This window comes from Lepus europaeus, chromosome 9 (assembly GCF_033115175.1).
Source record: "Lepus europaeus isolate LE1 chromosome 9, mLepTim1.pri, whole genome shotgun sequence".
NCBI lineage: Eukaryota > Metazoa > Chordata > Mammalia > Lagomorpha > Leporidae > Lepus > Lepus europaeus.
This window is the reverse complement of record NC_084835.1, coordinates 26500762-26524066: the sequence shown is the minus strand read 5'-3', so window position 1 is coordinate 26524066 and position 23305 is coordinate 26500762. Positions and strand designations below refer to the sequence as shown.

Below are 23305 nucleotides of genomic sequence, written 5' to 3'. Positions count from 1 at the left end.
TGAGCCAGCCGCAGCGGCCATTGGAAGGTGAACCAACAGCAAAAAGGAAGACCTTTCTCTCTGTCTCTCTCTCTCACTATCCACTCTGCCTGTCAAAAAAAAAAAAGTACAATGAACCCCTATAGTTGCCTTGCAACATTTATCAAGATCATGCAGTACTTTTTTCCTGTATCCCCTTTTCTCCTTTCTTTTCTAAATTATTTTAAAAGTAGATCCAATTATGTCATTTTCTTTCTACATCATTTGGTTTGACATTTTCTTAAATAAACATGAAGTTGGGCCAGCGCCATGGCTCAACAGGCTAATCCTCCACCTTGCGGCGCCGGCACACCAGGTTCTAGTCCCGGTCGGGGCGCCAGATTCTGTCCCAGTTGCCCCTCTTCCAGGCCAGCTCTCTGCTATGGCCCGGGAGTGCAGTGGAGGATGGCCCAAGTGCTTGGGCCCTGCACCCCATGGGAGACCAGGAGAAGCACCTGGCTCCTGCCTTCGGATCAGTGCGGTGCGCTGGCCGCGGTGGCCATTGGAGGGTGAACCAACGGCAAAGGAAGACCTTTCTCTTTGTCTCTCTCTCACACTGTCCACTCTGCCTGTCAAATAAATAAATAAATAAATAAACAAACAAACATGAAGTCATTAATGTACCTAACGAGATTAACAGTTCCTTGGTTTTATGTATTACCTCACAAATTTTCTAGTTTTGCTGGTTATCTCACATGTATTTTTTTTTTAAGATTTATTTATGGGGTTCAGTGCTAGAAATAAATAATTTATTCATTTATTTGAGAGGCAGAGTTACAGAGAGGCTGCAATGGCCAGATCTGAGCCAGGCTGAAGTCAGGAGTCAGGAGCTTCTTCTTGGTCTCCCAAATAGGTCCAGGGGCCCAGGGATTTGGACCATCTTCCAATGCTCTCCCAGGTGCATTAGCAGGTAACTGAATCGGAAGTGAAGCAGCCAGGACTTCCAACTGGCTCTGATACTGGATGCTGGGGTCCCAGGCAGTGGCTTAACCTGCTATACCACAATGCTGACCCCCTCACATGTGTTTTTATGGTTGATTTCTTCAAATCAGGACCTAAATAAGTTCAATATATTACATTCGATTATTGTATTTTTACACTTATACTCTACAGCAATCTCCTCCCTTCTCTTTCCTCTTGTTACCAACTCATTATAGAAAGCAGGTCACTCTGTGGTCCTAATATACTAAAAGTTCTAGATTAGTCATTTTTACTACTTTGTGGGATCAGTTAACTGTTTGCTTTATCTCCCTCCTTTCTTTATTTCTCCCTTTCTTTCTTTCTTCTCTTTCCTTTTTTTTTTTTTTTTTTTTTTAAGTTATTGGTTTATTTATTTGAGGGAGAGACAGAGAGAAAGGTCTTCCATCCACTGGTTCATTCGCCAAATGGCTGCTACAGCTGGAACAGGGTAGATCTGGAGCCAAGAGACTCCTCCATGTCTCCCACATGGTTGCAGGAGCCCAAGCACTTGAGCCATCCTCCACTGCCTTCCCAGGCCATAGCCTAGAGCTGGATCAGAAGAGGAGTAGCCAGGACACAAACTGGCACCCACGTGGGATACCAGCGCCACAGGCAGAGGCCCAGCATGCTATGCCACAGCACAGGACCCTATCCCACTTGTTTCTTTTAAATGAAAACTAACTTGAAATGTTTCATTAGATTCACTTTCAGCTTGCCGGGGATCTACCTCATAAGAAGTTTTCTTACTTACTTTGAAACACATCTTGGAATGATGTCTGATTAAGATAGAATGCAAATAAGGTCCATACAATGCATTTAGTTGAAACTTCTTTTAGTCTGTGAACACTCCTCCAACTCTCAGTGCCCCCAACCCCCGCAATTTACCTGTTGAAGAAATTGAGTTTGTGCTGTGCTTTCCCACACTCTGGGTTTTGCTAATTGTGTCTCTTTGTTATAGTTTAACATGTTCTTCTGTCCTTAATATTTCCTGTAAATTGGAAGTTGAGACCAGAGGTTTGATTTCCCATGTCCCTTCCTTTTGGTTCAAAAACCAGCCTCACGGGGCCGGCGCCGTGGCTCGCTTGGTTAATCCTCTGCCTGCGGCACCCATATGGGTGCTGAGTTCTGGTCCTGGTTGCTCCTCTTCCAGTCCAGCTCTCTACTGTGGCCCGGGAAGGCTGTGGAGGATGTCCCAAGTGCTTGGGCTCCTGCACCCGCATGGGAGACCAGGAAGAAGCACCTGGCTCCTGGCTTTGGATCAGCACAGCACCAGCCGTAGCAGCCATTTGGGGGGTGAACCAACGGAAGGAAGACCTTTCTCTCTGTCTCTCTCTCTCACTGTCTAACTCTATCTGTCAAATTAAAAAAAAAAAAAAACCAGCTTCACAGGAAATCCGTGCTTTTCCAGCAGGTGGCACATGATCATCTGTTGTTAACAAGTACTGATGGTTTTATTTCATTCATTCATTGTAGGGGCATAAAATGGTGATAATTTAATTTTATCATTCCATGCTTCTGTATTAGATGAATTATTTCTTTTTTTTTTTTCTCAAGATTTATTTATTTATTTGAAATACAGAGTTACAGAGAGGCAGAGAGAGAGAGAAAGATCTTCCATACACTGGTTCACTCCCCAGATGGCTGCAATGGCTGGAGCTGTGCCAGTCCAAAGCCAGGAGCCAAGAGCTACTTCTGGGTCTCCCACGTGGGTGCAGGGACCCAAGGACTTGGGCCGTCTTCCATTGCTTTCCCAGGCCACAGCAGAGAGCTAGATTGGAAGTGGAGCAGCCGGGAGTCGAACTGGTATCCATATGGGATGCTGGCACTGCAGGTGGCAGCTTTACCCGCTACACCACAGTGCTGGTCCCATGGATTATTTCTATATAAAGAATTTTTTTCCTTGTTATTTGGTTAGGCAGTGGTACAGTTTTTTGTTTGTCTTGTTTTGTAAGAATAAAAGCCTGATTTTTTTTCTCTTTTTTTTAACCAGCTTTAAAAATAATATATTGGAGCCAGCGCCGCAGCTCACTAGGCTAATCCTCCGCCTTGCGGCGCCGGCACACCGGGTTCTAGTCCCGGTCGGGGCGCCAGATTCTGTCCCAGTTGCCCCTCTTCCAGGCCAGCTCTCTGCTGTGGCCAGGGAGTGCAGTGGAGGATGGCCCAAGTCCTTGGGCCCTGCACCCCATGGGAGACCAGGAGAAGCACCTGGCTCCTGCCATTGGATCAGCGCGGTGCGCCGGCCGCAGCGCGCCAACCGCGGCGGCCATTGGAGGGTGAACCAACGGCAAAAGGAAGACCTTTCTCTGTCTCTCTATCTCACTGTCCACTCTGCCTGTCAAAAAAATAATAATAATAATAATATATTGGTTTACTAATACCCTCCCTTTTTTTGGCCAGGCAGAGTTAGACTGTGAGAGAGAGAGAGGGAGAGAGAGAGAGAGAGAGAGTTAGTTAGTTAGTTATAGACAGTGAGAGAAAGGTCTTCCTTCTGTTGGTTCACTCCCCTAATGACTGCTACAGCCAGCACTACGCCAATCTGAAACCAGGAGCTGGGTACTTCCTCCCAGTCTCCCATGAAGGTGTAGGGACCCAAGCACTTGGGCCATCCTCCGCTGCCCTCCCAGGCCACAGCAGAGAGCTGGACTGGAAGAGAAGCAACCGGGACTAGTACCCGGTGCCCCAACTGGCACTAGAACCTGGGGTGCCAGTGCCACAGGCGGAGGATTAGCCAAGTGAGCCACGGCGCTGGCCCCCTCCAATTTTTTTTTTTTAAAAGATTTATTTTATTTTATTTGAAAGTCAGAGTTACACAGAGAGAAGAGGCAGAGAGAGAGAGAGAGAGAGAGAGATCGATCTTCCATCTGCTGGTTCACTCCCCAGTTGGCCGCAACAGCCAGAGCTGCGCTGATCCGGAGCCAGGAGCGTCTTTCAGTTTCTCCCACGTGGTCGCAGGGTTCCAAGGACTTGGACCATCTTCTACTGCTTTCCCAGGCCATAGCAAAGAGCTGGATAGGAAGTGGAGCAGCCGGGCCTCGAACCGGCCCCCATATGGGTTGCCAACGCTTCAGGCCAGGGTGTTAAGCACGCTGCGCCACATTGCCTGTCCATCCTCCAATATTTAACTACGTTTTTGTTGGTTTTATATATATCATTATTAACAGCTAGCTTTATTGCTGACTTTAATCAATTTTAGTTATTCTCCTTTTTGATACTTATATTGTCTCAGGCTGGCTCCTGTATTCTTTTAATGTGACCATCGTAAAAAATCGTTGATAGATTTTTTACAATGTGTTGTTTCAAGATACACCAGACTTGGAATCAGCCATTTGTGAAGGAGTCCTAAACTTTGTATGTTTCTGCTGAAAGGCCGGGATTGTTTGAAATTAACGTTTTAAAACTGTGGTCCTGAGATATACTTCTACTGAGCTGGTCATTATTTCTATGACTTTCAATGGACAGACCTAAAAAATTGAGCATGTCTATGTATGTGTGTTTCTATTTAAAGATAAAATTCATCGTGACTCAGTTGATACATTGAATTGCGATTCCAGGCTATGGAGCTTTTGTCCATGTTCTCGGTTTTAGCATCTGTGTCTCCTCCCATGATGAAATCTCAGTTCTTTGGGATTTCAGAGATGATGGAATAAGTATGCCACATGTCTGTTGACTTGCTGTATCCCATGTTATCCACAGCTAGCTGAGCGTGATAGTACAGACTGTCCGTTCAAAAATACGATTTCTGAAAACAGTTAAGTAATCTTTTGTAATGTAGTTCACTGAAGACATGTTAGTTACTGTGTTTTGCAAATCACTTGTTCCTTTCTTACGGTTATGCTACCAATTGTATTCAAATTTATATTCATTTATTTCATTTAATCCGTTTAACATTAAATTTCTTTCTTTAGGTAGGAAGAGTGGCATATCTCCTAAAAAATCAAAATATATGACTCCAATGCAGCAGAAACTAAATGAAGTTTATGAAGCTGTAAAGAACTATACTGATAAGAGAGGTCGGCGCCTCAGTGCCATATTTCTGAGACTTCCCTCCAGATCTGAACTGCCTGACTACTATCTGACTATTAAAAAGCCCATGGACATGGAAAAAATTCGAAGTCACATGATGGCCAACAAGTACCAAGATATAGACTCTATGGTTGAAGACTTTGTCATGATGTTTAACAACGCCTGTACATACAATGAGCCTGAATCTTTGATCTACAAAGATGCCCTTGTCTTACACAAAGTCCTGCTTGAGACTCGGAGAGACCTCGAGGGAGATGAGGACTCTCACGTCCCAAATGTGACTTTGCTGATTCAAGAGCTTATCCACAATCTTTTCGTGTCAGTCATGAGCCATCAGGATGATGAGGGAAGATGCTATAGTGATTCCCTAGCAGAAATTCCTGCAGTAGATCCCAGCTTTCCTAACAAACCTCCTCTTACTTTTGACATAATTAGGAAAAATGTTGAAAATAATCGCTATCGGCGGCTCGATTTATTTCAAGAGCATATGTTTGAAGTATTGGAAAGGGCAAGAAGGATGAATCGGTATGTTTTTAAAGCCATATCTTTTTGAGGATGTGATGTTTAGTGCCAAGCAGTTGAGTGGATATTGCTTTGATGTACTATTCAGCTTATGTGTGTGATTTTAGTTGTTACCATATTATTCTGACTTAATTAGGCTGAACTTCAAGAGTGAGATATTCCATGGAGAAGAGAGGGCACACTTCTTTCTGTTTTTTTTTTGTTGTTGTTGTTTTGTTTTGTTTTTTTTTAAGATTTATTTATTTATTTGAAAGTCAGAGTTTCAGAGAGAGAGAGAGAGAGAGGTCTTCCATCCACTGGATCTCTCCCCAATTGGCCACAATGACCAGAGCTGCACCAGTTCAAAGCCAGGAGCTTCTTCCAGGTCTCCCACGTGGGTGCCAGTACCCAAGGACTTGGGCTTTCCCAAACCATAACAAAGAGCTGAATCGGAAGAGGAGCAGCTGGGACTTGAACTGGTGCCCATATAGGGTAGCGGCGCTTCAGGCCAGGGCTTTAACCTACTGCACCACAATGCTGGCCCCAACACTTCAAAATCATATAAGTTAGGGCCTATGAGAAGGAGGAAAACAAGTGAAGATCTTTTTTGTAAAGTGTAAACTTAAAATACAGCCTTTTTATAGAAGTTTTTTTAAGGATAAATACTCATAATTTAAAATCAGAATTAGAAATAGTGACAGGGCCGGCGCCGCGGCTCCCTTGGCTAATCCTCCGCCTGCGGCGCCTGCACCCCGGGTTCTAGTCCTGGTTGGGGTGCCAGTTCTGTCCCGGTTGCTCCTCTTCCAGTCCAGCTCTCTGCTGTGGCCCGGGAGTGCAGTGGAGGATGGCCCAGGTCCTTGGGCCCTGCACCTGCATGGGAGACCGGGAGGAAGCACCTGGCTCCTGGCTTTAGATTGGCATAGTGTGCTGGCTGCAACGCGCCAGCTATAGCAGCCACTTGGTGGGGGTGAACCAATGGAAGGAAGACCTTTCTCTCTGTCTCTCTCTCTCTCTCTCACTGTCTAAATCTGCCTGTCAAAAGAAAAAAGAAATAGCAACAGGACTTTTATGGTTCGACATCAATCCAAGAATTTTTTTTTTTTTTTTTTGACAGGCATAGTTAGAGAGAGACAGAGAGAAAGGTCTTCCTTCCATTGGTTTACCCCCCAAATGGCCACTGCAGCTGGTGCGCTGCGCCGATCTAAAGCCAGGAGCCAAGTGCTTCCTCCTGTTCTCCCATGCGGGTGCAGAGCCCAAGCACCTGGGCCATCCTCCACTGCCTTCCCGGGCCACAGCAGAGAGCTTGACTGGAAGAGGAGCAACTGGGACTAGAACCCGGGGTGCCAGCGCCACAGGCGGAGGATTAGCCTAGTGAGCCACGGCGCTGGCCCAAGAATTCTTTGAATAAATAGCTGTAAGTTATTGATCTGAAGTTAGAATGATAATTTTTTTAAAGATTTATTTATTTGAAAGGCAGAGTTATAGGCAGAGACAGAGAAAAATCTTTTTTTAAGCTAATTTACTTATTTGAGAGGTAGAGTTAAAGACAGAGAAAGGGAGAGACAGAAAAGTCTTCCATCCGCTGGTTCACTCCCCATCTGGCCACAATGGCCAGAGCTAGGCCGATCCAAAGCAAAAGCCAGGAACTTCTTCCAGATCTCCCACACTGGTGCAGGGGTCCAAGCACTTAAGCCATCTTCTTCTGCTTTCCCAGGCCCTAGTGGAGAACTGGATCGGAATAGGAGCGGCTGGGACTTGAACCAGCACCCATATGGGATGCCGGCACTGCAGGTGGTGGCTTTAACTGCTATGCCACAGTGCTGGCCCCTGATGATAAATTTTTAAATCACCATTTCAAGTACCTTTATAAGGGCATCCTATTTATTCATTTATTTTTTATTTATCTGAAAGGCAGAGTTGTAGAGAAGGAGAGAGACAGAGAGTTTCCATCTGTTTATTCATTCCCCAGATGGCTGCAACAGTCAGCTGGACCATGCTGAAGCCAGGAACCTGGAATACCATCTGGGTTTCCCACATGCTTGGTGGGAAACCAAGTATTTTGGCTATCTTCTGCTGCCCCTCCAAGCAATTTAACAGTGAGCTTGATCAGAAGTGGAGCACCCAGACTCTAACTAGCACTCTTGTGGGATGCCATTGTCGCAGGAATTGGCTTAACCTGCTGTGCCACAATGCCAACCCCGGGACTTCTTTTTCTTTCTTTCTATTCTTATTTCATACTTTAAGAGCCTGTGGCAGACATTAAATGTTCTAAAAGAAGCAATCAAGTTTCATTTTACCTCAAATTCCAGTTTTCTTCTAATTTTGGTATTTTTTGCCATATATTAATAGTGTACTCAACTGATAAATTCAATTCAGCGATAACATTGTATCTTCTGGGGCCAGTGCTGTGGTGCAGGAGGTTAATCCCCCTCCTGCAGTGCTGGCATCCCATATGGGTGCTGATTCTAGTCCCAGCTGCTCCTCTTCCAGTCCAGCTCTCTGCTGTGGCCTGGGAAAGCAATAGAAGATGGCCCAAGTCCTTAGGCCCCTGCTCCCACATGGGAGACCTGCACCTGGCTTCTGGCTCCGGATCAGCGCAGCTCTGGTCATTGCAGCCATTTGAGGAGTGAACCAATGGAAGGAAGACTTTTTTCTGTCTATCCCTCTCACTGTCTGTTATTCTACCTCTCATATAAACAAATAAAAATCTTTTTTTAAAAAAAGTGTATCTTCTTGCTGTCCTTATAAGGGCACTTGGAAGATTATAAAAGTTAAAGCTAAAAACCCTGCCTTCCTGCAGCCAACAGTCTGTCATGCTAACAGCTAGACTTTTAAACAATAAAATTCCACTTGAGGAATCTGTGGAGCCAACATTTGCCCTATATCTTGAAAAAATAATAATAATATTTGCTATTCATGTTCTTTGTAAAGTGCCAAGCTTAGCACTTTATGCGGATCAGGAGTAGGGAACATCCGGTCCTGCCAAAGCAACTGCAGGCAGGACTTGAAACTGAATAAATGTGTAGTGCGCTAATTCTTAAGTTGACAGTTTTACATGGCCTAAGATTGATGTTATAAATATCCAGATGGCCCTTAGTGGAAAAATAGGATTCCCACCCCTGTTATAGATAATATCTAACTCTTATAAACAGTCAACCTAGGTAAGTGACCATCTTTTCAGTTTACAAGGGAAGAATTGGAGGCACAGGCAGAGAAGTTGCCCAAAGTCACATAACTCCTAAGTGGTGTGGCTTGTCTCATACCCCACTACAGAGAGCTGCTGCTGAGCCAGTTACCAGGATGCCTGTCGGGGGAGCATTGCCATATAAAATAAACCTTGAGCTCTGTGCTGTAAGAACTTGAAATCTGATAGATGGCACAGGTCCTGTACTTAGGGAAGAATTCCCCCAACATAAGACAGCATGTCCCAGTGTGATATTTAGTAGATGATGGCATGAGGAACTCCCTGGGTTAGAGTTCTAAAAAGATTTGCGACATCAGGGAAGAGTCTGAGAATGAGAAGTCTTCAAATAAGATGAGAGGTATGAGGCAAGGTTTGGGGCTCGTAAATTAATATGGTAGGTTCAAGAAACAGTAGTAGAGTTGAGGTCCAACCAGAAAGACCTTCGAGTTTAACATTTAAGAAATGCTCTGTATTTGACACTAGGAATAAAAATAAAGAGCAAAATAGAAAGCAAATCTTGCAGTCAAAATTTAGAAGAATTATTAATTTATCAACAAATTTTTGTTGCATGACTATCAGTTGATGAGCATATTTTAGATGCATAGGATACAGCAACGGGCAAAACAGACAAACCCAGCTTTCCTGGAGCTTTTAAGATTTGTTTTATTTCTTTGAAAGTCAGAGAGAGAGAGGGAGGTAGAGACAGGGAGGTCCTCAATCTACTGATTAACTCCCCAAGTGGGCACAGTGGCCAGGGCTGGGCCAGGCTTAAGCCAGGAGCTGCTTCTGGGTTGCCCATGTGGGTACAGGGGCCAAGGACTTGGGCCATCTTCTGCTTTCCCAGGCACATTAGCAGGGAGCTGGATGGGAAGTGGAACAGCCCAGACTTTACAGACTCCCTTATGTGATGCCAGCATTGCAGGTGGCAACTTTCCCTGCTGAGCCACAGCACTGATCCCTAACATTGATTCTTATAAAGTACACTACCTTTATTTGCAAAGGAAAACTGGCTTTTTTCCATAGCAAATGGAAATTCTCTCACTCCCTCTGTATCTCCTTCTCTCTGTCACTCTACCTTTCAGATAAATAAATAAATCTTTGGGGGGAAAAAAAACAACAACAAAGAATCAGCATGTTAAAAAGAAAAAAAGAATTGATGTGACTGTATCAGTTTAGTGAATGATAATCAGTCCTGTGTCTATTATATTGCTGGTAATGTAGATAGGAGTCTGAGAAATACTAACTTCATGAATTTAGTGATGTCCACATGCAGTAATTTCCATGTTGATCTTGTAAGAGTGTTCATGCTTCATCACCATGTACCCCTGCCCACCAGTGCTATCCAGCATCAGCTAGGCCTTCATGCTCTGCAATAGACGGGAACCAAACAGTGAGACAAAACAGAGATGTTACCTCAGGTAACAGTGATCTGTCCATCAGCAGTATTCATTAACAGCACAGTACTGATTCAGGCCAGGTAACCACTGGCTTACTTGATAATCTGATAGTATCCCGGGATTAGGTGTTCTGGCTCCCTTGCAGTTAAGGAGTTCCAGAAATACAGGGACAATGGTGCCGGCATTGTGGCACAGCAGGTTAACCACCTGCTGCACACCAGTATCCCATATAAGCACTGGTTTGAGTTCCAGCTTCTCCACTTCCAACTCAGCTCCCTGCTAATGTGCCTGGCAAGGCTGCAGAAGATGGCTTGGGTACTTGGGCCCTCGCTGCCTACATGGGAGACCCGAATGGAGTTCCTGGCTCCTAAACCAGCCCCAGCCATTGCAGTCATTTGGGGAGTGAACCAGCGAATGGAAGGTATCTCTCTCTGTTTCCCTTCCTCTCCCCCTCCATAACGCTGCCTTCAAATCTTAAATAAATAGAAAAGATAAGGACAAGGAAAGCACCAAGAGTATCCTGTTACCATAGTTACTTCCTTTTGCTGAGTGTCTGCCATGTATAAAACAATGACCTACCTACTGAGGGGAATTAGGGTTAGTTCTCTTTCCATCTGGTGTTTTTGTTCTTGCATATTCAGTGAGCAGCTAGTCTTTTAGATTGATAAATGACTCATAGTACTTAGAATAATATTGAATAGGGGCCAGTGCTGTGGTGCAGCGGGTTAATGCCCTGCCCTGAAGTGCCCACATCCCATATGGGCACCAATTTGAGACCCGGCTGCTCCACTTCCAATCCAGCTCTCTGCTGTGGCCTAGGAAAGCAGTGGAGGATGGCCCAAGTCCTTGGGCCCCTGCATCCATGTGGGAGACCCGGAGGAAGCTCCTGGCTCCTGGCTTCGGATCAGTGCAGCTCCGCCCATTGCAGCCAACAGGAGAGTGAACCAGTGGATGGAAGACCTCTCTCTCTCTCTCTCTCTCTCTCTTTCTCTCCCTCCCTCTCCCCCTCTTCTCCTCTCCCCCTCTCCCCCCTCCCTCTCTCCTTTCTTCTCTCTTTGTTTAACTCTGACTTTCAGATAAGTAAATAAATCTTTAAAAATAATAATAATATTGAATAAAACAAAAGGGGCACATCATTTGTGTTAGTGCCTTTTGTATAAACTTTCATTTCTAAGCAGTGTGACGTGTTGGAATTCTGAATTTGACCTTTTAGTGTAACATGGATTTACCAAAACTATTTTCACTTAAAATTGTAAGCTATTATAAAATGAATTTTAATTTCAAGAGAATAGGCTTCAGACATATCTGCTCAGAAATCAAGCATCAAAATAGTGTCTTCAAGAGTTTCTTCTCTGATTTTGTTTTTATTGCTTTCCTGTAAGTATTACCATATCTGTAGCCACAGAAGATGTTTAAAACTTTTCCAGAAATACTTAGCTTATTGGCAGTGTTCTTAAATTTTTTGCTGGTTTACATTTGCTGATGGGGAGAAGCGTTCTAGAAACTTTGCTGAAGTTGGATGCGCCAGTGAGATGTGTCAGGTGGCTGGGTGGGTTTGCTTCGCCTGTCACATTGTCTAAAGAGGAATGTTTCATAGCTGTTCATAAGATATTTGTGGTTAGATTTCTGAATAATTTTTTAGGCACTAGTATTCTTAGTTAATAGGATTACATTTAAGCTTTCCTCAGTCCAGAGTAGATTAGTGATAACAATGTCTTCCAATCTAAATTTTAAAGTTTATTTTGCCCAGTCTCCTAATTTTATAAATGTCCTGAATGTGACACAGTTTTTCTCCCCTCTTCCACTGTGTTGCCTCTGACAGTTTCCCAGAATTGCCATTATTTGTGGGAAACCAAAATGAACTGGAACTCCGAGGCCTATAACTATTATAGGTTGATTGGCAGTTTAGACTCATCTATTCAGTCTTACCAGGCTAGGCAACCATGATGTTGACCAAAAAGAAGAGTGTGGATGTAGCTTAAATCTTATATAATGCATTATTCCACAATTAAGAGAAAGTAAAAATTAACCAAAGACAAGATACAAGTAAGGTTTGATCAGGATGTGGAACTTTGGTACCGCCCTTGATTCTGGCAGCCACCTTCTTTTGTTAGAATTGGTTGGTGTGTGTGCCAGGTGTTTCTCAGGGGAAATACTTTCCTCCTGTAAGAGCTGTACAAGGATGAACCTTGAGGAAAAGGAAGCTAGTGGGCACGGGGCTCCCTGTGATAAAAATGACATCTTAAATTCTGTCCTGACCTCACCAAGGTGCACTTCTTAGAACTATGCAAAAATACCATTATAATGATTAACATATTAAGAAGTATTTGACAGAACTGATAATATAATTGGTATCTATAATTAAAGAAACAGTTTGCATGTCAATAGATACTCTTTATGCTGTTATAGGACAGATTCTGAAATATATGAGGATGCCGTAGAACTTCAGCAGTTTTTTATTAAAATTCGTGATGAACTCTGCAAAAATGGAGAGATCCTTCTTTCACCAGCTCTCAGCTATACCACAAAACATTTACATAATGATGTAGAGAAAGAAAAAAAGGAAAAATTACCAAAAGAAATGGAAGAAGATAAACTAAAGCGAGAAGAAGAAAAAAGAGGTTGGTTCCTTCTTTTTATTAAATATGAAGAAGTACTATGTTCTGCTCTAGTTAATCTCACAGTTAGTTGTGAAAAAATTCCTGTTAGAATGAAAATTTAGGGTGTTGACTGTTTCACAACATGATGAAATTAAAATATTTTTATCTTTATCAATTTGGTCATCTGATTAAAGAAGATTGAAAGTTACTGGTGACACAGTATCCTAGTGTTTCAGGAACAGTCAGTTAATTTATGAGTTTCTGCCATATCATCCAATCTCGAGGCTTTCTTCTTACATACTCTGGGCTAGACAGAGTTGAATCACATATTTTGGTTCAGCACATACATAGGAAAAAAGTTTGATTTCAGTCATAACTATCTTAATATATTGCTTTCAATCACTTGATTGAGTTTAGAAATAAATCTATGGTTTTTTTAAAATTGATTTATTTATTTGACAGAGTTATAGACAGAGAGAGAGAAAGGTCTTCCTTCCTTTGGTTCACTCCCCAAGTGGCCACAAAAGCCAGAGCTGCACCAGTCTGGAGCCAGGAGCCAGGTGCTTCTTCCTGGTCTCCATGCGGGTGCAAGGACCCAAGCACTTGGGCCATCCTCCACTGCCCTCCCAGGCTGCAGCAGAACGGGGTCTTCATCTGCTGGTTCACTCCCCAAAAGGCTGCAGCAGTCCGAGCTGAGCCAATCCAAAGCAGGAGCCAGAAATTTCTTCCAGTTCTCTCACATACAGATACAGGGGCCCAAGTACTTGGTCTTCCACTGCTTTCCTAGGCCACAAGCAGAGAGCTGAATCAGAAGTTGGACAGCCAGGACACAAACCGACGCCCATATGGGATGCGGAGGTGTAGCCTACTACACCACAGCGCTGGCCCCCTGGAAATATTTTGATTGTGGAAACTTTTTATTTCGAATTGGCCATTTACATTTACATTCATAGAGATTCCTAGAATATGTAACTGCTCAAAAGTTACATTAGTCTTTAGCATCAAGCCTCATTCTTAACATCTTTTTCCTTTTTAACAAAATAAATTGGAAGCAAATTCTTATAATCGATGGCATATGCAAAAAAAAAAAAGGAAATAGGAACTTGGTTGGTAAGAATAGTAATTTTATGGCCAGCACCGCTGCTCAATAGGCTAATCCTCCACCTGTAGCACTGGCACCCGGGTTCTAGTCCCAGTTGGGGCGCCAGATTCTGTCCCCGTTGCTCCTCTTCCAGTCCAGCTCTCTGCTGTGGCCCATGAGTGCAGTAGGGGATGGCCCAAGCCCTTGGGCCCTGCACCTGCATAAGAGGTCAAGAGAAGCACCTGGCTCCTGGCTTAGGATCAGCACAGTGCACCGGGGGTAAACCAACGGAAAAAGGAAAACCTTTTTCTCTGTCTCTCTCTCTTGCTGTCCACCCTGCCTGTCAAAAAAAATAATAAATTAAGAAAAAAAAGAATAGTAATTTTGTGAGCTTATATATATTCACCGAGAAAAACTGCTTTGTGTGATTGGGATCGGTAAGTGTTTTATGGGGGAGGGCATTTGAAGATTTCTCTTGCAGCTAAAAGTGGTTGAAATGAATGGAGTCAACGTGTGACTTTGCTGGCCCAAGGCAGTGATCCATATTAAGGATAGTGTCCCAGAAATTAGCGAGCCATAGACGTGATGAGATAAGCTCTCCTTACATTCATGCAAATTGGAAAAGAGGTGCAAGATCCTCAAGAAAAGCAAAATGTAAAGAGGTACTTGAAAATTGACAATAGCTTTGAATGCCTCCCTCCCTGCCCAAATTCATGCACAGATCAGTCAGCAGAGGATAAATCCTCCTGGACTTGAGGTGTTTGAGTACAACCTTTACTTAGCAGGGGTGGGAAACATCCAGCCTACAGGTCACATAAGACCAACTGAACTATTTGGTGTGGTCCTGCCAAGGTTGCCACAGTCAGGACTCGAAATTAGGTAAATCTGTAGCAGGCTAATTTTTAAGTTGATAATTTTGTATGACCCACGAATGATGTTACAGTATCCAAATGGCCCTTGGCAGAAAAAATGGTTCCCAACCCTTAAACACTGGCAGGCCCCTAGTTGCAGCCATAGAAGCAACCCCTAGTGTCAGGTGTCCTAGTATTCCAATCATGGGAATCCCAGAGGAGAATAGAAATGGGGAGATGGACTGGCACTGTGATGTGGTGGGCTAAGCCTCCACCTGCTGGGCCAGCATCCCACGTGGGCAATAGTTTCCTATCTCTTCTGATCCAGCTCTGTGCTGTGGCTTGGGAAAGCAGTAGAAGATGGCCCAAGTACTTGGGCCCCTGCACCCGCATGGGAGACCCAGAAGAAGCTCCTGGTTCCCGGCTTCAGATCTGTCCAGCTCCAGTCGTTGTGGCCATGTGAGGAGTGAATCAGCAGATGGAAAACCCCTATGTCTGTCTCAACCTCTCTCTTTTTGTAACTCTGCCTCTCAAGTAAATAAATAAATCTTTAAAATATATTATATATATTTCTAAATTCAGTCAGGTGACTGTAAGTAATATATTTAGATAGTTTTTTTTTTAATCCTCATGTAATGAAAAATATGGATAAAGCAAGACAACTTTGTTAAATATGATAGGTTATATACAAATGTCTATTACTACTCTTCCTGGAACACCTGTAAATGTTGAAAAAAGTATTTAAAAATGGAATGAACACACACACACACACGCAAGCAAACATTCCTCACCCTTAAAAAAATAATAATCAATGGAAGAGGAGGTGGTGGTGGCAATTAAAATCTGGAAACTAAAAAATAAATGAATGAGTTTCAAACACTGGTTTGAATGCTAGGAGTAGACAAAGACCTTAATCAAGCCTGTTTCAGATGACAGTGCTTATAGCACCAGGTAATTCTAAAAATGGGGTACATGTGGGACTGAAAACTGGAAGATTAGCTGAAAAGTCTTAAAGGAGCTGAACCTCCAGCTCACTTCCTCACCTCTCTCACTAATTGTTCTTTCTAAGAAATCTAGACTCCGAGGTACGAGGCGGACCTCAGTGGGGCTAAAGTGCTGGAGAGGGGGGCTAAGTGAAAGGATTTTTTTCTTTTAACGATTTTATTAATTTATTTGAGAGGTAGAGTAACAGAGAGAGAGAGAAACAGAAAGGTCTTCCAGAAGCTCCTGGTTCCGCTACAGCTCAGCTCTAGCTCTTGCAGCCATCTGGGGAGTGAACCAGTGGATTGAAGACCTCTCTCTCTCTACCTCTCTCTGTAACTCTGTCTTTCAAATAAGTAAAATGAATGTTTAAAAGAAAGTGGTATATTAATAAAAAATTTTTTAAAAAATCTTCCATCCACAATTTTGCTCCCCAAATGACTGCAACAACTGCAGGTGAGCTAATCTGGAGACAGGAGTTTCTTCCGGGTCTCCCACATGGTTGCAGGGCCCCAAGGACTTGGGCCATCTTCCACTGCTTCCCCAGGCCACAGCAGAGAGCTGGATCGGAAGAGGAGCAGCCAGAATATGAAGTGGCACCCAAATGGGATGCCAGAGCCACAGTGGCACAGTGGAGGCTTAGCCTGCTGCACCATAGCTCCAGCCCTGATTGAAAGGTTTTATACCAAATACTGAGACCTTTTGGCTCTCCTTGCTTTTGAGCTCCTGGAATGCTGGCAGCCATACTGGAGTTCAGAGGCAGAAGAATTTCTCTTGAGAAATAGACAAAGCAGTGAGGAAAAACTAAGAATAATAACATCTGGGGATCTTAGTGAAACCTATCAGTCAACTAGTTCTGTACATGCACAGAGATCTTCCTTTTTTTTTTTTTTTTTTTTTTTTTTAAGATTTTATTTAGGCCGGCACCGTGGCTTAACAGGCTAATCCTCTGCCTTGTGGCGCTGGCACACCGGGTTCTAGTCCCAGTTGGGGCGCCGGATTCTATCCCGGTTGCCCCTCTTCCAGGCCAGCTCTCTGCTATGGCCCAGGAAGGCAGTGGAGGATGGCCCAAGCCCTTGGGCCCTGCACCCGCATGGGAGACCAGGAGAAGCACCTGGCTCCTGACTTCAGATCAGCGAGATGTGCCGGCCACAGTGGCCATTGGAGGGTGAATCAACGGCAAAAGGAAGACCTTTCTCTCTGTCTTTAACTCACTATCCACTCTGCCTGTCCAAAAAAAAAAAAAAAAAGATTTTATTTATTTGAAAGTCAGAGTTAGAGAATGAAAGGCAAAGAGAGAGAAATCTTCTTTCTGCTGGTTCACTCCCCAATTTGCCACAACAGCCCAGAGCTGGGCCAATCTGAAGTCAGGAGCCGGGAGCTCTTCCAGGTCTCCCACAGGGGTGCAGGGCCCCCCAGGACTTGGGCCATCTTCTATTGTTTTCCTAGGCCATAACCGAGAGCTGGATCAGAAGTGGAGCAGCCGGGACTCGAACTGGTGCCCATATGGGATGCTGGCAGTGGAGACATTTGCTTTACCCGCTACACCACAGTGCCGGCCCCAACACAAAAAACTTCTAATTAGCTTTTTTAACAGTTCATTCTTAAGAGCAGGTGTTTATTTAAATAAGACCCAGTATTTAAGGAAAGTTTCTTTTTTTGTTTGTTTGTTTGTTTGTTTTTGACAGGCAGAGTGGATAGAGAGACAGAAAGGTCTTCCTTTTGCCGTTGGTTCACCCTCCAATGGCTGCCGCGGCCAGTACGCTGCAGCCGGCGCACTGCGCTGATCCGAAGGCAGGAGCCAGGTGCTTATCCTGGTCTCCCATGGGGTGCAGGGCCCAAGGGCTTGGGCCATCCTCCACTGCACTCCCTGGCCACGGCAGAGAGCTGGCCTGGAAGAGGGGCAACTGGGACAGAATCCAGCGCCCCAACCGGGACTAGAACCCGGTGTGCCGGCGCCGCAGGCGGAGGATTAGCCTATTGAGCCGCGGCGATGGCCAGGAAAGTTTCTAAAGTGAATGATTTTCTTAAAAAAAAAAAAAAAAAAACAGGTCCTTGGAGAGATGACAAGTTGCTGCGTGCATAAACAGAAATAAGAGGCTAAAGAAAATTTAATATTCACAGAACAAAAGAATTTCTTAGAAATAAAAATTGGCCGGCACTGTGGCATGGGTAAAGCCAGCACCTCCAGTGCCAGCATCCCTTATGGGTGCTAGTTCAAGTCTTGGCTGCTCCACTTGCAATCCAGCTCCCTGCTATTGTGCGTGAGAGAGCAGTGGAAGATGGGCCAAGTCACTGGGCCCCTGCACTCAGGTGGGAGACCTGAATAACACTGCTGGCTCCTGGCCATGTGGCCATTTAAGAAGTAAAGCAGTAGATAGAGGATTCTGTCTTTCCCTCTGTCTCTGTAACTCTGCCTTTCAGATAAATAAATAAATTTTTAGAAAGAAAAAAGCAAAATGACAGATTTTTTTAATGTTCTACAGTAATTATTAAAAACTGATAATGTCACATAAAACATTGAATTTTACACTTTAGGTATATTGTTTAGCGTGTGAATGATATTTCAGTAAAGCTGTTTTAAAAATATGATAGCAGGGGCCGGCGCTGTGGCTTAACAGGCTAATCCTCCGCCTTGCGGCACTGGCACACCGGGTTCTAGTCCCGGTTGCCCCTCTTCCAGGCCAGCTCTCTGCTATGGCCCGGGAAGGCAGTGGAGGATGGCCCAAGTGCTTGGGCCCTGCACCCACAAGGGAGACCAGGAGAAGCACCTGGCTCCTGCCTTCGGATCAGCGAGATGTGCCGTCCGCAGCGGCCATTGGAGGGTGAACCAACGGCAAAAAGGAAGACCTTCCTCTCTGTCTCTCTCTCCCACTATCCACTCTGCCTGTCAAAAAAAAAAATATATATATATATATATATATATATATATATATATATATATATGATAGCAGGGAGCTGGCGTGTGGCGCAGTGGTTGATGCTTTTGTATGCTGCATCAAAGTGCTGAGATTCAAGTGGCAGCTCTGTTTTTGATTTTCAGCTTCCTCCTAATACACACCCTGGGAAGCAGCAAGTGGTGGCTCAAGTACTTGGATCCCTGCCACTGTTCGGAGTTCTGGCTCCTGGCTTTTGCCTTCTCCCTGTCCCAGTTATTGGGGCCATTGGGAGAGTGAGGTGAACCAGTAGATGAAAGATCTCTATCTGCCTTTCAAATAAAAATAGATTTCTAAAATCAATTATTTCCATTTAAAATATATATAATGGCACAATGGAAACATCTCATCGTGGTTTCTAGTCAGAGAAAAATTCAGACTATAAAAATGGAAGAAATCCCCCCATGAAGTGGAACAGCCAGCAAACAGGAAATAAAGAAAAATACAACTAAAAGATCAGGCCAGAATGCAATTCCACTAACTGTTTTGCTACTGTGTAACAAGGAATCGCCTTCCCTCTACTTTCTAATAGTACCTTCCTCATTCCCTTCTGAGCTTTCAGTTGCTAAGTATTCAATGTCCGTTTTTTAACTAATAATCTGTGGTAATTTAAGCATTTTTATCATGCTTCTCAAATTTTTTCCAGTCTCTGCTCAATACCCAATTCCAAAATCACTTCCATATTTTTTAGGTGTTTGTTATAGCAGCACTCCTGTAACAGGGTACCAAAATCTCATGGACTTGAAAGTCCTGAATCTTAGCGCCCAAGTCATTTAAATTAAGTATATGGATGAGGCTCTGAGATATAATCCCATCCTGGGACACAGTTTCTTTTATTCTTTTAATACAGCAGTGAAATATGCATAGGATAGCAGTTACAGATGTTCCTTTTCAGAAAGGGAAGGGTGGAAGGAAATGGTACTGGTTGGAAGCAATTTGATGTCAACTGGCTTGGTTTCCTTGGGCCATGAGAACAGTTGTCCATAGCTCAACACTGTGCCCTCTGATTCATCTCTTTGCGTGAGAGGTAGCACACTTGCCGTTCAGTAGTGTTGGCAGCCTGTTTCCTATCTAGAATTTGGAGAATGGCCTGCCTTCTTTTGTTTCATACTCTCGTTGAGCTGTTTCTGCTGATATAAAATTCTTGAGAACTTTGGAGTGTCTTCTATGTCCCGGTGATTGACCCAATTACTCAGCTACTAGATAACACTTTTCAGAGGCTGATAAAATATTTTTCAAAGTACACTGTCAGCATTAGAGTATGGAGAACCTGCTAGCCAGACAGTGAGGGACTTAAATTGGTACAGCTTTTTGGTGATCAGTTTGGCATATACATTTTTAAAACTTCTAAATTTTATTCCCTGGCTGTTCCATTTAAGGGAAATTGTCCTAAGGGAAGCAAAGAAGTAGATAAATCTTTATCCTAAAAAACAAACAAAAAAGTCAAACCTGTGGTAGGGGTGGGCATTTAGCCTATTAGTTTAAATAAGCCCACATCTCCTTTCAGAGTGCCTTGGTTTGATAGCCACCACTAGTTCCTGACTCCTTCCCTGCTGATGCAGACCCTAGAAGGCAGTGCTGGTGGCTCAGGTGGTGTTGGGTTCCTGCTACCCGTGTGGGAGACCTGAATTGCCTTCTTGACTTCCAGACTGTAGCAGGCATTTGGGGAGTGAACCAGCATATAGGAGCATGTTCTCTCTCTCAAATAAATTGCTTTAAAATAAATTTTTAAAGGGCAACATTGTGGCAAAGCAAAGTAAGCTGGCACTTAGTACACCCTGCATCCCATATTTGAATGCTGGTTCAAGTCCCAGGCTATTCTTCTAATCCAGCTTCCTGATAACATGATTCTGGGAGGGCAGCAAATGATGGCTCAAGGACTTGGGTCCCTGCCCCCTATATAGAAGACACAGCTGGAATTCTGGGCTCTTGGCTTCATTTTGGCCCAGCCCTGGTTGCTGTTACACATTTGGAAATGAACCAGCAGATGGAAGATCTCTCTTTTCTGTCTCTCCTGTCCCTGTGCTCTGCCTTTCAAACAAGTGTTTTAAAAAAATTTTTGGGGGGGAGCCGGCGCTATGGGTTAGTGGGTAAAACCGCCAGCAGTGCCAGCATCCCATATGGGTGCCGTTTCAAGTCTCAGCTGCTGCACTTCCAATCCAGCTCTCTGCTACGGCCTGGAAAAGCAGTAGAAGATGGCCCAAGTCCTTGGGCCTCTGCACCCACGTGGGAGATCCAGAAGAAGCTCCTGGCTCCTGGCTTTGGATCAGGCAGCTCCAGCCTTTGCAGCAAGTTGGGGATAAACTAGCAAATAGAAGACCTCTCTGTCTCTCTCTCTCTCTCTCTCTCTCTCTCTCTCTCTCTCTGCCTCTCCTTCTTCTCTGTGTAACTCTGACTTTCAAATAAATAAATCTTTAAAAAACTTTGTTTTATTTTTAAGCCTATGGTATTTGGAAATGATAGCTTATACTGGAACCATCAAAATGTCTTACTTTTATAAAAAGAAAAATCGTGCTGAAAAACACTTCATCTCAAGGGAAATACACTTATATCAGAAATATATCTAGATAGGCCGGCACTGCAGCTCAATAGGCTAATCCTCTGCCTTGCGGTGCCGGCACACCGGGTTCTAGTCCCGGTCGGGGCACCGGATTCTGTCCCGGTTGCTCCTCTTCCAGGCCAGCTCTCTGCTATGGCCCGGGAGTGCAGTGGAGGATGGCCCAAGCCCTTGGGCCCTGCACCCGCATGGGAGACCAGGAGGAGCACCTGGCTCCTGCCTTCAGATCAGCACGGTGTGCCGGCCGCAGCATGCCAGCCATGGCGGCCATTGGAGGGTGAACCAACGGCAAAGGAAGACCTTTCTCTCTGTCTCTCTCACTGTCCACTCTGCCTGTCAAAAAAAAAAAGAAAGAAAGAAAAAAGAAATATATCTAGACATATACACAGTATATCCTATAATTTGCCTATTCCATATTTCCTCTGTTCTGAGATTCTATTTAATATATACGTGTAATAACTGCTAGGAGAAAAGATTCAGAAGCATTAAGATGGAGAGGGAGTTTGTTAGATTTTTTTAAGTAACATATTCTGCTTTATGTTTGTATCTTCCAAAATGACTCTTGGCATATGATTATTTTTGTTCTAGATGTATATTTTGTTATATTTTTAGGATCATAGGAATTGGTTATAATTCCAAAAGGTAATTTTGGGTAGAATCTGTTGGGAATATGAAAATCATACTGTTTTTCCTGACTCCTGCTTTAGAATGTCACAGAAGCTTAAATATATTAGTATGTGTTGTTGGAATCCTGCATCCGATTCCAGCATCCCTTTAATGAGTACCTTTTTCTTTCTTCTTTTTCTTTCTTTTTAACCTAAGAAGCTGAAAAGAGTGAGGATTCCTCTGGTGCTGCAGGCCTCTCGGGCCTACATCGAACATACAGCCAGGACTGCAGCTTTAAGAACAGCATGTATCATGTTGGAGATTACGTCTATGTGGAACCTGCAGAAACCAACCTACAGCCACACATAGTCTGTATTGAGAGACTGTGGGAAGATTCAGCAGGTAGGTTTGTTTGAAATCAAAGTACAAATTGGTGAAATTTTATTCTTCCTTGGTCCTCAAGGAAGATTTTAACTCAGAAATCCTATGCCTTCCAATAATAGTTGTTTTGTTGTATTAGTGAATAGAAATAAGCACCTACCATATGAAAAATACAGGATTTTAGTACTGAGTGTCACAATTGAGTCAAAGGAAATGCAACTTTTTTTTTTTTTTGTTAACTTGAAATAATTATACAGAGAAAAGGGGAGAGAGAGATCTTCTTTCCACTGGTTCATTCCCCAAATGGCCACAATGCCCAGGGCTGGGCCAGGCTAAAAGTCAAGCCAGGAGCTTCTTCTGGATGTCCCACATGTGTGCAGGGGCCCTAGTACTTGGGCCATGTTCTGCTTCCTTCCCAGGCACATTAGCAGGGAGCTGGGTTGGAAGGGGAGCAACAGGAACTTGAACCAGTATCCATTTGGAGTGCCAGCACTGCAGACCGTGGCTTAACCTGCCGCACCACAGTGCCAGCCCCGGAATACAACTTCTTAAAGTTTAATTGAGATTCATTCATTTAACTAATGTGTTAAAGATTTATTTATTTATTTATTTGGGAGACAGAGAGGGAGAAGCAGAGAGAGAGGGGTTTTCCATCCACTGGTTCACTCCCTAAATGGCCACAATGGAGCTGGACTGATCTGAAGCCAGGAGCCAGACCTCTGGGTCTCCTATGTGGGTATAGGGGCCCAAGCACTTGGGCTACTTCCACTGCTTTCCCAGGTCAATGGCAGGGAGCTGGATCAGAAGTGGAACAGGCAGGACTTGAACCAGTACCCACATGGAAAACTGGTGGTGCAGGCAGAGCCTTGACCTACCACATCATAGCACCAGCACCACATTTAATTAGTATTTCTTTAATTTTTTATTTATTTGACAGAGTTAGAGGAGAGAGAGAGAAAGGTCTTCCTTCTGTTGGTTCACCCCCCCCAAATGGCTGCTGCAGCTGGCGCGCTGCGCCGATCTGAAGCCAGGAGCCAGATGCTTCCTCCTGGTCTCCCATGCGGGTGCAGGGCCCAAACACACTTGGGCCGTCCTCCACTGCCTTCCCGGGCCACAGCAGAGAGTTGGACTGGACGAGGAGCAGCCAGGACTAGAACCCGGCACCCATATGGGATGCCAGCGCTGCAGGTGGAGGATTAACCAAGTGAGCCATGGTGCCGGCCCAACAC

At 44.2% G+C, this 23305-nt stretch overlaps 1 protein-coding gene across 17 annotated transcripts in view; it reads left to right on the top strand.

Moving 5' to 3' along the window:
- PBRM1 (polybromo 1) overlaps positions 1-23305 on the top strand; it is a 136092-nt gene that overhangs the window by 75693 nt on the left and 37094 nt on the right. For 11 of the 17 annotated variants that reach the window (XM_062201042.1, XM_062201047.1, XM_062201046.1 and 8 more), the window contains 3 exons: positions 4884-5526; positions 12493-12704; positions 21912-22097. In XM_062201042.1, coding sequence (XP_062057026.1) covers positions 4884-5526; positions 12493-12704; positions 21912-22097 — 1041 coding nt within the window. The remainder of the gene's footprint in view (positions 1-4883; positions 5527-12492; positions 12705-21911; positions 22098-23305) is intronic. The other 6 variants (XM_062201045.1, XM_062201043.1, XM_062201052.1 and 3 more) reach the window with 1 other exon arrangement.